Source organism: Bos indicus, chromosome 29, assembly GCF_029378745.1.
Source record: "Bos indicus isolate NIAB-ARS_2022 breed Sahiwal x Tharparkar chromosome 29, NIAB-ARS_B.indTharparkar_mat_pri_1.0, whole genome shotgun sequence".
NCBI classification, from domain to species: domain Eukaryota; kingdom Metazoa; phylum Chordata; class Mammalia; order Artiodactyla; family Bovidae; genus Bos; species Bos indicus.
The window spans coordinates 33506778-33523150 of record NC_091788.1 but is presented as its reverse complement, the minus strand read 5'-3'; the positions used below and the strand labels follow the sequence as shown (position 1 = coordinate 33523150).

General features: G+C 45.2%; 1 protein-coding gene across 1 annotated transcript in view; it reads left to right on the top strand.

Moving 5' to 3' along the window:
* The first annotated feature begins 6185 nt into the window (after window positions 1–6185).
* Window positions 6186–16373, top strand: part of JAM3 (junctional adhesion molecule 3) — a 29064-nt gene continuing 18876 nt past the window's right edge. Inside the window, exon 1 of the mRNA XM_019954976.2 lies at window positions 6186–6333. Within this exon, the coding sequence (XP_019810535.2) occupies window positions 6201–6333 (133 nt within the window). The 5' untranslated portion in view covers window positions 6186–6200. The remainder of the gene's footprint in view (window positions 6334–16373) is intronic.

Here is a 16373-nt window from a genome sequence, read left to right as displayed (position 1 = left end):
GCAGCATGTCTGATTGTTAGCCCCCAAAACTGTGTTTGCCTCTAGGTGGGTGTGGAACCAAAAGATACAACCAAGCCAGAGAGTGGGAGGAGGAAGGATGTATTACTTTCAGGAAGTAAGGAGAGCATGGGGCATCTTTCCCTAAGCAGCTCCTCCCCGAAGAGCAAAATTGGGGAAGTTTTGCACTGAAGGTTACATGCATCTTCATGAAAGGGCTTGAGCAGAGGTGAGCTCAGCATAGAATTGGGGCAAAAGTCAGCAGAGTCCAAGCTTGAGTTGATGGCAGCCACGAGAGTCCGCATCATAACTCTGTCGTTCTCCCTGGTGGGCGCCTGAGTTCCTGCAGAACTCAGAGGCTGTGTGAGATGGTTACGTATTTCCCTTGAAGAGGGACTGGGACTCCTTTTTGTCGCTAAACTGTTGAGTTTTTGTTTGTTTTGCTTTTTGTAGAATTTTTTTTTAAGATTTTTTTTTTTTTGATGACCATTTTTAAAGTTTTTCTTGAATTTGTTACAATATTGTTTGTATTTTATGTTTTGGTGTTTGGTTGCGAGGCGTGTGGGACCTAGTTCTCTGACCAGGGACCCATCCCACTCCTCATGTATTGGAGGGTGAAGTTTTAGCCCCTGGGCCGCTGGGGAAGTCCTCTGTGCTGTTATTTCCTGGCTCCTTCTCCTTTGTTTCTGCATTCTGTCTCTTCCCTTAAGAGCATTGATTACTGAGACCTGTTCAAGGGCAGGCGCTGTGGCCAAGATTAGATCACAGAAAGGCTCAAGCCAAACACGGCTTCTTTTATGTCTAGAGGAGAAGGGGGTGACAGAGGACGAGATGGACGGATGGCATCACCGTCTCAATGAACATGAGTTTGAGCAAACTCTGGAAGATACTGAAGGGCGGGGGAGCCAGGCATGCTGCCCTTCATGGACTTGCAGGGTTGGACACGACAGTGACTGAACAATAACAACAGCAATGCCTGGATTTCTTTCTCCAGGGACCACCTACCCTGTTTACATTGTTAGAGGAAATGTCTGCTACTTGCTGACAAAAAAAATGTTGCCTGTCATTTCAGTAAACAGAGAACGTTGCCCACCAGCAAGCCATCAGCCAGTGCAGCCCACCGGCAGTGAGCCCTGAGAGGAGAGAGGAAAACGGTTCTCAGATCCTAGATATTTAAGGTGCATATCAAAGGCATGATTTCAATGAGCCCAGACTCTTGCATCGTCCCACAAATAGAAAAGCACCACAGTCATTAATTTCAGATGTCCAGTTTGTGTGTGTGTATGTGTATGTGTGAGATTAGCACTCATCTCTTGACATTTGATTACATGTGATTTTTTTCAGTAAAAACTTTTATACATCCTGATTCCCCTTAGCTTTCTGAAGCAGTCCCTCAGATTATGAGAGGCTGTTTCCCTGGTTGTATCCTCAGTAAATCCCACCCTCCTGAAAAAAAAAAAAAAAAAAAACACCACCACAATTTGCAACTTTTAGGTTGTACGCTTTTCTTTGTTTTTTCAGTCTACATACTGTTTCCTGAGATTATGGGGAGGTGTCCTCCTACTCAAATAAAACTAATGAAAGACATTGAAGAGAAAGAGAAGATGATAGTTAAGATAAAATGTGAGAAAACAGAGTTGGAAATATTGCAAGAGGGTAGGGCTTGAAGAGAGGGGATCTGGAGCCAGTTACTGTTACTTTTTCAGAATTCAGTCACACTGAAACCGAGCTGGACACTGTGGGGCTCTGGGGCACAAAAGCCTTTCTGTGTCCTCCACTCTCTTGTTTGCAGAAAATAGCTTCAATCAGCTTCCAGGAACCTTCCCTCATTTCTAATGGGCAGGTTCAAACAGTTGGTAATAGAGAAGGGAGGAGATGCAGAGAGGAGGGAGGAGAAGTCAAGGAACAATGGTGCAGCCTTAGGTCAGGTCCTATTTCCTTCTCAAGAGGAAGGTGTTTCACAGCTACTGGAACCCCAGCCAGGTGGGAGAAGTTAACTGTGTGCTGCCCACACGCACTCAGATCCCTGACGGGTTGGATCAAGGTAGATGATGTTGACATCTGATTCAGTTCAGTTCAGTCGCTTAGTTGTGTCCGACTCTTTGCGACCCCACGGACTGTAGCATGTCAGGCTTCCCTGTCCATCACCAACTCCTGGAGTTTGCTCAAATTCATGTCCATCAAGTTGGTGATACCATCCAACCATCTCATCCTCTGTCATCCCCTTCTCCTCCTGCCTTCAATCTTTCCAGGCTTCACAGTCTTTTCTAATGAGTCATTTCTTCACATCAGGTGGCCAAAGAATTGGATCTTCAGCTTCAGCATCAGTCCTTCCAATGAATATTCAGGGTTGATTTTCTTTAGGATTGACTGGTTCGATTTCCCTGCAGTCCAAGGGATTCTCAAGAGTCTTCTCCAGCACCACAATTCGAAAGCATCAATTCTTTGGTGCTCAGCCTTCTTTATGATCCAACTCTCTTATCTGTCCATACATGAGCACCTAGTATGCTCAAAATCTTTTCTCACATGATCTTCAAAGTAACCATTTGAGGTGGATATTGTTATCCCTATTTTATAGACAAGGAATCCATGACTTAGGGAAGCAACTTTCCCAAGTTTACAAAATCCAAGGTTTTGAATCATTGTCCATCAGATGCCAGAGCCCATGTTCCTCCCTTGGACATGCTGCTTCCAGCATCTCCAGTCTGTTTGAAGGTGAATCTGTTTTTTAACGTAAGTTCACATGCTTAACTCACAGTGAGACCAATCCAACTAGAACATTGAAGTTTGGAACAGAGAAAGGTTTATTGCAGGGACACACAAGGAGACAAGGGGTTTATGCTCTAAAAAACCCTATGTTTCCCAATCATTTTGCAGGAAGAGTTTTTAAAGGCAAAGTTCAGAGTGAGCCCTGCAGTGTGTATGACTTCCTTCTATTTGGTTGGTGGGGAGATAACAGGGTGATGCCCAGGAACCTTGTGCTCAGCCTGAAATTACCATCCTCTACCTGGGCAAGGGCCCTGGTTCTTGCTGAAGGACTCAAAGGTATGTTGTGCACTACCTCCCCACCCCCATAAGGAGGAACCAGGGCCCTGCTTTATCGAGGTACTATTGTTTCTTAACTCCTCCTCCTTTGTTTCTGCATCCTCTCTCTTTCCTAGTTAGGAACTGTTTGAACAAGCCCTTTGGAATTCAGGGAAGGTCTAGAAGGCTGAAGCCTTTTTCCTGCTCTGGATGAAGAATTTCCCTGCCATATCAGTAAACAAAGGATGTTTCGGCCATCAAGCCTTTAGCCGATGCAGCCTCCCCCTTTCTAAGGGGATTCAGGAGGGAGAAAAACAGGATACTGGCCCTAGATAGTTAAGAGACATATCAAAGGAATGATTTCAATAAGTTGGGACTCTTCCCATATGTAGAAAAGCCCAAAATTCATTAACTTGAGGTATCTGGCTTTTCTTTAATTAACAGTAATCTCCTGATGTTCTGACTATCTGGTCTTTGTTGCAGAAATGGCCTGCCAGAAATATCTGCCCTGGCTCCTCCCTGCCCTCTTTGGAAAGGTCCCTCAGAGCCATCAGAGGCTGCCTCCCAGGCTTAAGTCCTGAGCAAGTCCACCAAATGAAACCTAACTCTGAACTTTAAAATTGTGCTTCCCCCTGCCTCCCAGTCAACACAACTGACAAGAAACGGGGGACATGGAAAGGCTTTTGTACCTGAGGAAACCCCATTGCATCCTGCTTGGTTTCAAGTCTTGAAGGAAAATTCCACTCCCCATTTACTATTTGATTTGCACTTTGTGTTGGTTTGAAAAGTATTGCAAAGGCTGTTGTTCAAATTTAGCACAAATATATTTCATTCCCTGAGCTCTTTTTTTTAAAAGTTATTTATTTGTTTTTATTTTGGGCTGCGTTAGGCCTTTGCTGCTATGTGAAGGCTTTCTCTAGTTGCATTGCGCAGGCTTCTCATTGCAGTGACTTCTCCTGTTGCGGAGCACAGGCTCTAGGGTGCACAGATTCAGTAGTTGTGGTACATGGGTCTAGTTGCCTCATGGCATGTGGGGTCTTCCTGGACCAGTGATCAAACCTGTGTCCAGGTATATTGTCAGGTAGATTCTTAACCACTGGACCACCAGAGAAGCCCCTCCCTAGCTCTTTTAAGACTTGTGTCTCTCCTTAGTAAGCATTAGAAACAAGCATAGTCAGTTGGATAATGTGGTGATAGAAGCATAGACTCCACAGCCCTATTCAGTGAATGCTTCCAGAGCTCTGACACCCTTCTGCACAGGGTCAGAACTCTCCCAAGAACAGTGAAATCATCGGAGGAGATCATCTGACAGCCAAGTGCATCCTACCATGTCACTAGTTAGTCTCCATTTCAGGATTCTATCTCAGCCACTGGTCCCGACATGCAGACTCCATCTGTAGAGGAAAATCAATGTTTTACAATGAGGACCTGCATTCACTCTCCTAGGAATCTCTGCTCCATGTAGAATATTCATTGAGCCTTTCTCTGATCGTGTTGTGAGTTTCCAAAGATTCCCTAAGACTGTTTAACAGACAGAACAATTTCACAGTAAAAACAAAGGAAATTCAGCAGTAGAGAAGAAGCACTGATTCTGAAAACTGCTGTTTTCACAATCAGATACTTTGTCATATTTCCTAGGTCACCAAAATGGCAAATATGCCTGAGTGTATAATTAGGACTAAAGGGAATGGCAGAACAGAGAGAGAGCAGAAGGAAAAAAGTCAGTGGGCCTAAGTAGAATTTTACTCTTTTAAATTTCTCTGTTGAGTTTGTTTATGGGACAGAGGCTGCCACTATAAAATAATTTTTATATATTTTTACTTGTGATTTTAGAACATGGTGATCTGGAGCAGAAAGAAGATTTAGGAAAGGAAAGACAATAGAATCATAACAGGTGATTGAGTTGGGTGATTGAGTTATTTTTAAATTTTTATTCTGTCTTTATGGGATTTGAAGGAATATAATTAATTCACACTTAACAAAAGTGTGCACAAAGACTTACAAAGAAAATCACATAGTGATGGCAGCTGAGGCGTATCCTTGACAACTTCAATCTATTTCATGTTTCTTGACATCCATAATTTAGTACATATGTAAATTATATATGTATATGCATACTTATAGACACATTGTTCTACTTTGTAAAAACTAAAATATTAAAATATTAATACTGTAAAAACTAGGATGACTGTGTGAAAAGTGACGTTCCTAAGTTAAACATTTAAAAACATATTAGTTGTTGGAAACTCTGCATTATTTTACTAATAACCATACTAAGAATTTTGTTTTGAGTTTGTTGTTTCCTGGAGCATTAGAGATGTACTATGTTGAATGTAAAATAAGTTATGTCAATCATTTCCCACAGTATTAAATGACACTCAACATCTCCTGCATCCTTGGGTCAATTTCCAGTACATGTAATCCTTCTCTTCATCTTGTGTGCTTGTCCTTCTAAAATTCTTCTCTGTTTTTTCTCCCTAACCTTACCATTTCTCAATATTCAGAAATAAGAGCAAAGAATTATCTTGCTTTTCTGCACAATAAACTGTCATGCTTATTGAACTAATGGATCAATAAATATACAGCCATGCTTTTGATCTAACAAACTTTTATTTTAGAAATATATCACTTTTATGTACTATATAATGCATGTCTTCCTTGTGTTTTATATAGATTTCAGCACTTTCCCCTCTCATCACATTTAGAATCAGGCCCCAAGGGGCTCATATGGCAAAGAATCTGCTTGCATGAAGGAGACCCGGGTTCGATCCCTGTGTCAGGAAGATCCCCTGGAGAGGGGAATGCCTGGAGAAGTCCGTGGACAGAGGAGGAAAGGTTACAAAGAGTGGACACGACTGAGCGACTAACACTTTAACTTTTCTTTCCAAAAAAGGCACAGGCAAAAATGCTTCTAGGACAACTGGGCTCCAATCTTATTTGTGAAATAAGAACTTCATTTCTCAAATTTTAATGGAGCATTCCTTTCCAGATCTGTAGTGACGGATTCGTTTTATAAATGTGGGAATTAACCCGCCCACTCTTGAACGCGCTCCTTCACCTCCTCGCACCAAATTCTTTGAAAGAGACCCCAGGGGCCCAGTCCAGAGCATCCCTGCCTCCATAGCAACCAGACTCGGGCGTCCCATGCACCATGGCGACGGCTCGCCGCCGTGGTCGCTATGGTGACCGGGGCGGGCGCAGGACCGCGGGCAGGGCGCGTGCGCGGGGAGCGGGCCCGCGGCCCCTCAGCTGCGCTCGACATGGCGCTGAGGCGAAGGCCCTCCCTGGTCCTGCTGCTGTTGCTCGTGCGGGGTGAGTCCGCAGGCCTCCGCCAGACGCGGCCCGAGGGAACCAGGCGCGGGGAGCGGGTCTGGTGGCGCCGGGGCCCGGGGATCAGGGCTGCCGGGAGCGTCAGGGAAGGGTCTCGGGGGTGAGGGGGTCCGGCTCAGGTCCGGGGTCAGGGATGCGGGGATCCAGGCGTTCGGGCTGAGCGGGGAGCGGTCCTGGAGATCCCGGGTCCCAGGGATGCGGGTCCCGGGCTGGGGGTGCGGGTCTGGGGTTGGGATAGACGCGACAGGTCGGGGAAGCGGTCGGGAGGTGTGGAGGTCGGGAGTGTAGGGGAGTCCCGGGGGCCGAGGGCCCCGGAGTCGGGAGTCCAGATCTGATCTGGAGGTTTGGGTGTAGGGCGTCCCGGGGTGCGGGGTCCGGGCCGGGTCCCGTGGCCCCGAGCTCGGTCCCTCTGCGAACAAAGCCGACTGGTCCCCGGCCCCCTTTGTCCCGCCGGCCCCGAGCCCTGCAGCCCGCCCAGGAGTGGCGCGGGGGCCGCCCGAGCCGGGCGTTGGTCTGTCCCCCGACCCCCGCCCCGGCTGGAGGCCCTGGGCAGCGGAACGGCGGGACCGCAGGCTGGGGGCCGTGGGCGTGCGCTGGGCGCTCGAGACCGCGGTCCCACGTAGTCCTCAACGCAGTGTCCGGAAAGCATACTGAGGAGCAGGGGACACTCAGACCCGGTCCCGGGCGCCGCGCCGGCTTGCCTGGGACATCCGCAGGACTTCCCAGTTCTCCGGGTCACTTTCTTGTCTGCTTACTTGCCATCGTCATCCCATGGTGTTTTCAGAGTGTACACATCAAGGCCCCAAGTGACTGCTGGGGGTGAGGTGGGCGCACTAGGAAAACAAAGGCTCCTATGTTGAAGGCTCAGTGAGGGGAGTGGTCCTCAGGGGTGGTGAGAACAGTGAGGGTCCCGGCAGAAGCCGGGGAGCAGGACTTTGTGGTGAGGGCTGAGTTCAGGGAATACGTGTCCCATACTGCGCCTGAAAGCGGGTTCCATAAACGTGTGTTTGGGAGAGATGAATGATCAAAGGCTAGCCAGGGGACAAGGGTGTCAGGAATGTCCCCTCCCCGCTTTGTTGGTCACACGGACACTGTCCTATTCACAGACTGGAACAACTCGCCATTGTTGAAAAGATCTGTTCACATCAAAGTTTGCAGTTTTTACTGCAGAAACATTTGGCAGTTTAGTTCAGGAATGAGTTTCAAGTTGGTTTGTTAGTAAAACTAGTGGATGCTAAGGCCTTCACATCAGCTTCGTTTTTTTTTAAATTTTAATTAAACAAAAAAATTTTTTTCTGGCCTAGCCATGCCTCATGGGGGAATCTTAGTCCCTAGACCAGGGATGGAACCTGTACCCTCTGCATTGGGAGTAAGGACCCTTAACCATTGGACCACGAGGGAAATCCCAGTAAACTTATTTTTACTAACTTCTTATTTTGGTTTCCTGGAAATGCACGTTTGTGATTTCCTTGATGTTAAAGATTGGAATTGACCTGTGAAGCATAAGAGGACTAATCAGATTTTGCATAGTAGGATGAATGACAAAGAGTAGAAGTGGTAGGATGTATTAATATGCTCTGAAGGGATGTGGCTGTCATTTTAATAGGGAGCTCTTTTCTATTATTTTGTTTATGCTGTAACTATACGGTAATACCTTGAAAATTATTCGTTCACAGGGCATCACAGCTGCATCTCTTTTATTTTTATGATTACTCTTCTTAATTGCTGTTATTTTTGAGTGATCTCATTAAAAAAATCTGGTTCCTGATATAATACATTCTTTGTTAGTTACCCTTTGCCAACCTCTGTTGTAAAAATTTAATATGTATTCATTTAACGTTGATAACAACTCTTAAGAGGTTGTTCGTATCATTTTGAGTACAGAGAGATTTAGTAACCTGCTCAGGGTGACATCCCTCGCGTGTCAGTTTGGAAATCGTCAACCATTTGTGTTAATCCTTTGTTGTTGTTGTTGTTGTTACTTAAATTGTTCCATTTGACAGTGGAGTTCTTGTTATGGATCATTTTAACCAAATTTTTAAATGTTCAATGCTGTGTGGTTTGCAGATAAAGTATTCTTTTGTTGAGTTGGTGACAGGTGCAATTCCTCTTTGCAAATGTTATGCCACACGTCTTTTTTGAATGATTATGTGGTAATTGCCATTGGGTTTCCAAATCTTCTAATGTCTTAGAGAGATGCTTCATTAGAGGTAAGAGAGTTACAGTTTGTATTCCTGGGCTAAGACAATTTGTTAAAGTTTAGCAAAATCTGAAAATCATGATTTCAGGAAATTTTTGAAATAAGTTCTAAATTTTCCATTTGCATTTGTTTGGACTTCTGAAACATTTTAAAATGACCTCTTCTTTCATGTTGTGTTCAGTCTCTTGAATTAATTATATCTGGTATAATTGTTATCAGACATGTGTGTGCATGTGTGTGTTCAGAAAAACAAGGACCACCTGCCCTGAAGCATGCACTGCTTCAGACCAGCTGTTCATTCCCAGAGGGCCTGTTGAAGGCATTTGTTCTGAGCGCTTCAGTCTGGGGAAACTGAGTGGGAAGCTATTAGAGGTACTTAATCATAAGTAATTGCAGCGTTACATCTAGACAGACAGATCACACATGCCACCCCAAGCTCTGGGAAACTTTCTCTTAAGCAGCCTCACAGGGTAGGCTTAAATCATTTCTTTTGAAAGAAACCTGATGTGTCTTAACACCCACTTTTTGAGATGGCCATATAATGTGACTGTAGAGGCTGTGGATTTAGTACAATCGAGCCAGCAGCTGTTAGAGATGTAATATTAGCAAATTCCTTCCCCACAAATTCTTTGCATTTTTTCACAAGCACAAGTGTGGTAAAACAAAGAGAAGTTTGTGTGTGGATGAAGTCAGGAGGTATGGAGCCTGCTGAATGATACCCTCGTCGTGAAGTTGGACCCTTCTCAAGACGTGTTTGTGATCAGGTGGTGAATGTGATGCTGTTAGGGCCGAGCGCAGATTTCACATCTCTTGTGTCTACCTTCTGGATCCTCGTAATATATACAGATAGCTTCAGTGGATTCTAAAGCATTCCTGAAAGAAAGTTTTGGTAAGCACATTCTTTTACACCCAGTTTAGCAAGGACAGTATCCACTGTGGTTCTCTATATGCAGTTCTAAAGCCTTAATTTACTGCATCTTTCTAACACGTCCTGACACACAGAAAGCCTTCTGAGAATTGACCTTTGTTTCTGATGTCTAGGAATGCTGTTGTACTTTGTGTTGGTGTTTGTCTTTAAGGAGTATTTACTATGTGTTGCAGGGTTTCCCTGGTGGTTCAGGGGGTGAAGAATCCCTGGGTCTGGAAGATCCCCTGGAGAAGGAAATGACAACCCACTCCAGTATTCTTGCCTGGAAATCCCATGGACAGAGGACTCCAGCAGGCTACAATCCATGGGGTCGCAAAAGGGTTGGACACAATTTAGGGACAAAACAACAACCGTATGTTATGTATTATGTTCCTATGAGTAGTTAATATGAACAGCCGAGGTTTCAAAGCTAGTTATGTAGAAGCATAAAACTTGTTAATAGATTGGTAGCAGTTTTAGTCGCTAAGTCATGTCCAACTCTTGCGACCCCATGGACTGTAGCCTGCCAGGCTTCCCTGTCCATGGGATTCTCCAGGCAAGAATACTGGAGTGGATTGCCATTTCCTTCTTTAGGGGATCTTCCCAACCCCCGAATTGAAGCCGGGTCTCCTGCATTGCAGGCAGATTCTTTACAGACTGAACTAGGAGGAAGTCCATTCTTTTTCTCATACCATCTTTCATTTTCAGAGTATCCCAAGGCTTCTGTGATTCAGCTTTCTTTCTGCAGAATATTGCCCACATCAAGCCCTGCCATGTGTGTGTTGTCTGCTTTGCCCAGCTTCACTCAGCTCTCAGTGATCCTTCCTGTTTCTAAACAGCTGAGCTTGTAGTCTGTGCAACAGACATTGAGTGTGTGTCTGTAATATGTCCGTGGTGCTAGGGGTGCAGACATGAATAAGGCTCCTCAAGCCAGGATGACTGCCCACCGAATTATGTTGTGCTTTTGTTGTTGGGTATAAATGCATTTTATCTTCTCAATGTTATTAAAAATTCATTGGGAACAGAGGCTGAATTGAATTTCTTTTGTATCTTTCCAGGGATGGCTATAGTAAGTATTGTCTTTGTCACTTAAAAGTCAGTTAACATTTCTTAAACACTTCCAATGCATCCAAGCATTTTTTATGTATCTATCTCGTGACCCCAGAAACTTTTGGAGATTCTTGGTTTTTACCTCAGTAGTTTTTGTGGAAGAATGAGGATGGTATTTCTCGACTTGGTTTACTTTAAATATCTTCTCTCACCCACTCTATGCAGTTATATGATGTTAAGAAGGAAAACATGGGGAAATGCTTGTGAAGTCATTTAAGTGACACAGTCATATACCTTATGATTCCAACAACACAAAACATCTTGGAGGGGATGTTTGGAGGACCTGAAAAGATAATCAAAACTGAAAGATAATCAAAATGTTGATGGGGGTTCTGTTTTTCTTTGGCAGGTCTTATGGCTGATTGTTTTCTACTTTTCCCTTATTTACCTGGCTGATTATTTTATAAGGAATTTTTTAATATATAATGGAAAAAATTTCATTTGGGGGGTCCTCCAATAACATAGTGGACTTTTAAGTTTGACAGTTGGTAAGGATTTTCTTTTAAAATGGGAAAACAGTTTAATGCATTAGCCTGTGATTGTGGCTCCTTCTGGCTCCGAAGTTCATGCCAGCTGCAGAGCGAGGAGGAGGGGCAGCCCTGGGGCTCGGTTTGATCAGGCATCCTTTGTGACTCATCTGAGAGACTTGCTGTCACCGCTTCTGGGTCGGGGCGCCAGCTGTGGTGTCCTCAGCAAGTGCTTGGTGGGAAGACTGAGAGTGCACTGATGAGAATACCTGCGTCTCCGTTTTTGAACAAACAAGTGAAATCATCCAAGTAGCCGCTTTGGTCTGCCTGTTCTGCACAAGCCCGTGTTTAGAGGATCCCTTCCTCTGTGCCAGTCGGGCAGCTCCTGGGGGGCCAGTTTTCTTTGTCTTGGGTGATAGGAATACCAGGTCAAGTTGACTTCCTTGGGAAACTGACTCTGAAAGATGTTTCCTGAAGTCAGCCGAGAGCTGAAGCTCCCTTATCACGTCTTCCTGCCTGCCACGACTTCCTCCTTGGATGTCTTTCTCTAAGGGAAACTTTTGACGTCTTTTAGAATGAAGTGCAGCTGTCTGGAGGATTACAAATAATGCCACACAACCTAAGACAACTGCCTTTTCTTTCTTTCTTTTTTAAAATTTGGTCCCTTGATTCTCGTCTAGAGCATCTCTACAAGGGTGCTGGAGCTTAATCAGCCAAGCCATAATTATTTCACAATCTTGCATTTTCACATCAGCAAAACAGGGACATCTAACATAAGTGCTTGCCCAGACCAGAAGCAGTACATGGCTTAGGTGGTTAACAAACAGAGCAGCCCTTCGGGTAAGTGTTTTACATGTACAGAAGTGAGAGCTCTTAACTCTGGGCTGACCTGGGAGAGGGACATTTCAAGAAGCAGCACCTTTTGGGGTAATTTGCTTGACTTAGTGCAGATTTGGGGGAGTGGAGGTGTTAGGGGCCAGGAAAGTGGAGGAAATGCCACAAGCAGAGGTGCTGGGAATGCATGTGTTGTATTCTGGGACCAGTGAGTTATGATGATAACTAAGGACAGCTGCCAGTTATTAGCAGGCTGCGCCAGGCACCGCTGACTGCGCCACCTCACGGGAGTCTTAGTCCATCTCAGCAGTCAGTCCCTATAAGCCTCACTTTGCAGGTGCTGAACCTGACACTTGCGCAGGTTGGTCACCTGGCCCCGGTCACAGCTGGTAAGTCAAGGAGCCAGATCGCCAATGGAAGGGAATGTCGCAGAGTAACTAGACTGTGAGACTGAAAAATGCTTTCAATGCCAGGCTGAAAAATGTGGACCTTGTCATGTAGGTTCTAGAAATTCCTATGGCAGTTTGGAGCAGAAAGTGATCTGATCGAATATTTTTAGGTGTGTTGGCCTGATACTGCATTCAAGAAGGCTGGAGAGGGAGAGTCAGTTAGGAAGCTTCCAGAGTAGTTCATGCCCATTCCCCTTAGCGGAAGTCTCTTGAATTCAGTTTTGTTCATATCTGAAAATGTATTTTTACCTTTGTTCTTGAGATATAGATTTATTGGGTGACAGCTGCTTTGACCCAGAGCCTGGTCTCCGTGATACTGATGCTGTCTGGCTTCCTTTGCTCCTGTTGTGAAACTGCTCTCAGGTCATCAGCCTGTCTTCCTCCACCTGCTTTAGGGATCTCGTCTTTTCTTTGGCATGCTGCAATGTTACTACCTGTATTCTCCTTGTTAATTTGTTATAAGTTGTGTATCTGTGAGTTTATATCTTTCTGGAGAATTCTCAGAGAGGGTCAATTCAAACACTGCCTAGCTTCTATTTTCTTAATTCTTTCCTTTTAGAACTCCGATTAGATATATTCAGTCTTTCATCTTCCCAGACTGTTAACCTTTCTGTCATAATTTCATGTTCTTCTTTCTTGTTGCTGCTCTGGGTTATTTATTAAATTTTGTTTTACAACTGTTTCTCTTGCCAACCATGTCTATAATCTGTTTAACCAGTGTATGAAGTGGTTTTTTTTAACCCATTATATTCATTTCAAAAAATTTACCTGGTTCTTTTTATAATCTAGTTTATTTTACTTGCTCATTTTTCATTTCTTTTTTGTTTTTAAACATTTCGCACAAAACTGTTTTATATTCTACACGTGAGACTTCAAATATCTGAAGTTCTCTGGAGTCTAAACCTGATGCTTGTTGTTTCTCGTGACCGTTACTCGTCGTGGCTTGTTTCTCTTTCCTTGTAAACTGATGTCTGGTTGATCGCAATCTATGTAGCTCTGGGATGTGTTTTGTGAGAGAATGTGCTTGTGCTGGGCGGCAGTCGTCTGGGATGGCTTTCAGGGTCCCTGGCATTGTCTGGAAACTTCAGGTTCAGCTCTGCCTTCCTGTTGGCCCAGCTGCACAGTCTCCATGATGACCCTCAGGGTCACGGCCCACCCATCCTATTACTTCTTGGGTTCAGCCTACAGCTGAACTTGTTTACTTGTTTCCCATGAGCCCAGAGGTACAGTAAAAACTACAGTTTGTCTGCATAAGGTCTCACTGGAGTGTAGTTAAACCACTGCTGTAAACAGGAACTCTGGCCTCCTCCTGAAAAACTTAAGTCACACACCATCCTAAACTTTTATATTATGAAGGTAATGCTTCTGTTTTCATTTTTCAAGTGTAAGATGAAGTTAAAATACTGGCTTTTTTGGGGGGGAGGGAGCACATGTGCCCCCACGGAGGTTCTGATAGGTTTAGGGGAAGGGGTTGAAGGAGCCTTGCTGAGTGCTGCCAGGATGGGGCTGTAATGTCCTTTAGACACACACACACTCTGCTGCACAGCTGTCATCCCCGTCTGTGGGTGGGTTTATCTGAAGAGCAGTGAGCATCAACGATTCGAGACCCAGCAACTTGAAATTTAGAGAATTACTGCTGTTCCACACTAGACAAGTGTTTGGTGGAGGAGCTCTCCCCTCTCCACAGGGAAGGAGCTTCCCAGATTTTCAGATTCTTGCTGGATGAGGCGAGAGGGATAGCCCACCCCAGGCTATGCTGTGCACTGCCTCCCAGATCCTTTTCTGGGTGGAGGAGGGAGCCCGTGTGGGTGTCAGGCATTCTGGACCCGCTTCCCAGCTTTGCATGTGATTCATTTGGGGACCTTGGGGAAATATTAATTATATTGGTTTTAATCCAAGTCACTTGAAAGTAATTTAAGCAGCATTCCTCTTCCCCTCCCACCAACACATTCACATTTCTGTTGACGGATTCGTTGAATTAGTTTGTTAATTACAAGTGTAAGTGAAAGTTTTGAAAGCCTAATTCATAGAAATGTCTTCATCTTCTGAAAGTTTAGAAGCTTTTAGAGCCAGGAAACCAGTTCAGGATTCAAAAGACACCAGTTCGATCCCTGGGTCAGGAAGGTTCCCTGGAGGAAGGTACGGCAACCCACTTTGGTATTCTTACCTGGAGAATCCCATGGACAGAGGAGTGTGGTGGGCTACAGTCATGGGGTCACAAACAGTTGACATGACTGAAGTGACTTGGTACACACACACACAACCTTGGTTTCAAGCCCTGTTCTACTCTAAGAGGTTAGGATGATTCATCTTTCAGAACCTCAGGTTTTTTTGGGTTTTTTTTGTTTTTTAATCTGCTGTGACCTTACTTACTAGATCTAGTATTTTGAGAGTTCCTATGTTTGTTTACCAGGAAGAAAACAGTGGACCACTGTTTGGTTGGGCTGGTGATTACTGTTTGATATCTCGCATCAGATTGTGGAGTTTTCGCTCTGACCACATTCGGTCTCGCTTTCAAGTCCACTGCTGGTGGAACCCCTTCGCCATGAATCTCTGAAGCAGCAGTTCAGTAAGAACAAGTGTTCATGTCTTTAATTCACCGGGTGCTGTTTTAGAGTCGTTTATGTTGCAGAGTCGTGAACACTGTAGGAGGTGGTGAAATTCAGGGCCCTTCCCTCCACATGGTACTTTCATGTATATATATGGACATTTTATATGCTGTCTTGGGGGGTGGGTTACAAACCCCAGAAGGTCCCCTCAGGGGGAGCGGCCTGCTCAAGGGCACAGGGCCTGTGTTCTGAGTCGATACCGACTATATGCGGGGTTTGGGACCAGCATACATCCAGGAGGGTTATTTTATTGTTTCTTCTTCCCCTTAACTCTATTCCAGCCCAAATTTTCTGTTAGGCTGTGTTACAGATGGTGACTGTTGTTGTGAAACATGTGGTCATAATCTCCGTACGTTGCCAGTTTGCCTCACTCTGTGGTTAGGTCAGAGGGAAGACTTGATTTAGATGGCTGTAGGGACACTTCAGTCTGTGGTTTCTGCAGTGCTTCATCATGTTAGCAGAGCTCCGGGAGGTGTGCAGAATGAGGCCATAGGAAAAACAGTGAAACCCTCGCTGGGCCCGCCCTTCCATTTCCCTCAGTGTCCTTGTCCGTCTGTCTCTACCATAGGCAGTGGGGACGAGGCAAGAGGCCTAAAGGACACCTCATGACATCGGCTGAGGGATCCGGCCTTCACAGAAGCCAGGACACGCACCTTCCTGGTGGCGTGTGGCTAACCCCTACCCCCACCCCCTGCAGCACCCTGAGGCTGGCAGCTTTCCCCAGGAGGACTGTGTTTGTATGTGTGTTGTTTTCCCTTCGGCTCACAGATTTTGCTTTCTGTGCTGTTCTCATCAGGTACACTTTCTACGTGCAGAGTAACGCGGGGTAAATAAAACCTGTTAGGATTTGGTGCTTCTGTCCTCATGAGTGGCTCAGTTTTGACTCTGCCTCTCATGAACCCTTGAGGAAGATGCTTTAACCGGCACTTGGAGGCTTCGACTTGGGATGCCCTGTCCTGGTCCTCCTGCCTGCCCCACCTCTGTGGGGGCTGGGCTCCAGTGGGGAGCACCGCCTTTGTGGGGCTCACGGGGTTTGGGCTTGGGGTGACGAAGTCGAGGCACTTGGGTGTCCACACCCGCCCTCTCCATAGAGGAGTTGGGAGTCTTGAGAAATGTAGTGTTTTCCTTTTCTTTTATAAGATTATGGTTATGTCATAAAGAGAAGAATTGATCCTTACAGTGTATTTACTCAATTCAGTTTTATCGGGGAATCATACAATCTGGAACATGGTCTTGGGCTCTGTAAGGCATTTCATCACCGGCTTCTGAGTCACCTTATGTGCTGTGTTTCCGCTTTATCATCATGGCCCATCCACCCCAATGCAGATCACCCTCTTCCTGTTCAGTCCTGTTCATTCCCTAGTATCCAGCTCAGCGTACTTCTCCATAAAGCCTTTCTTAGCTCTCTAGCCTAGAGTAATCTCTTGCTTTCTGAATTCACGTTCA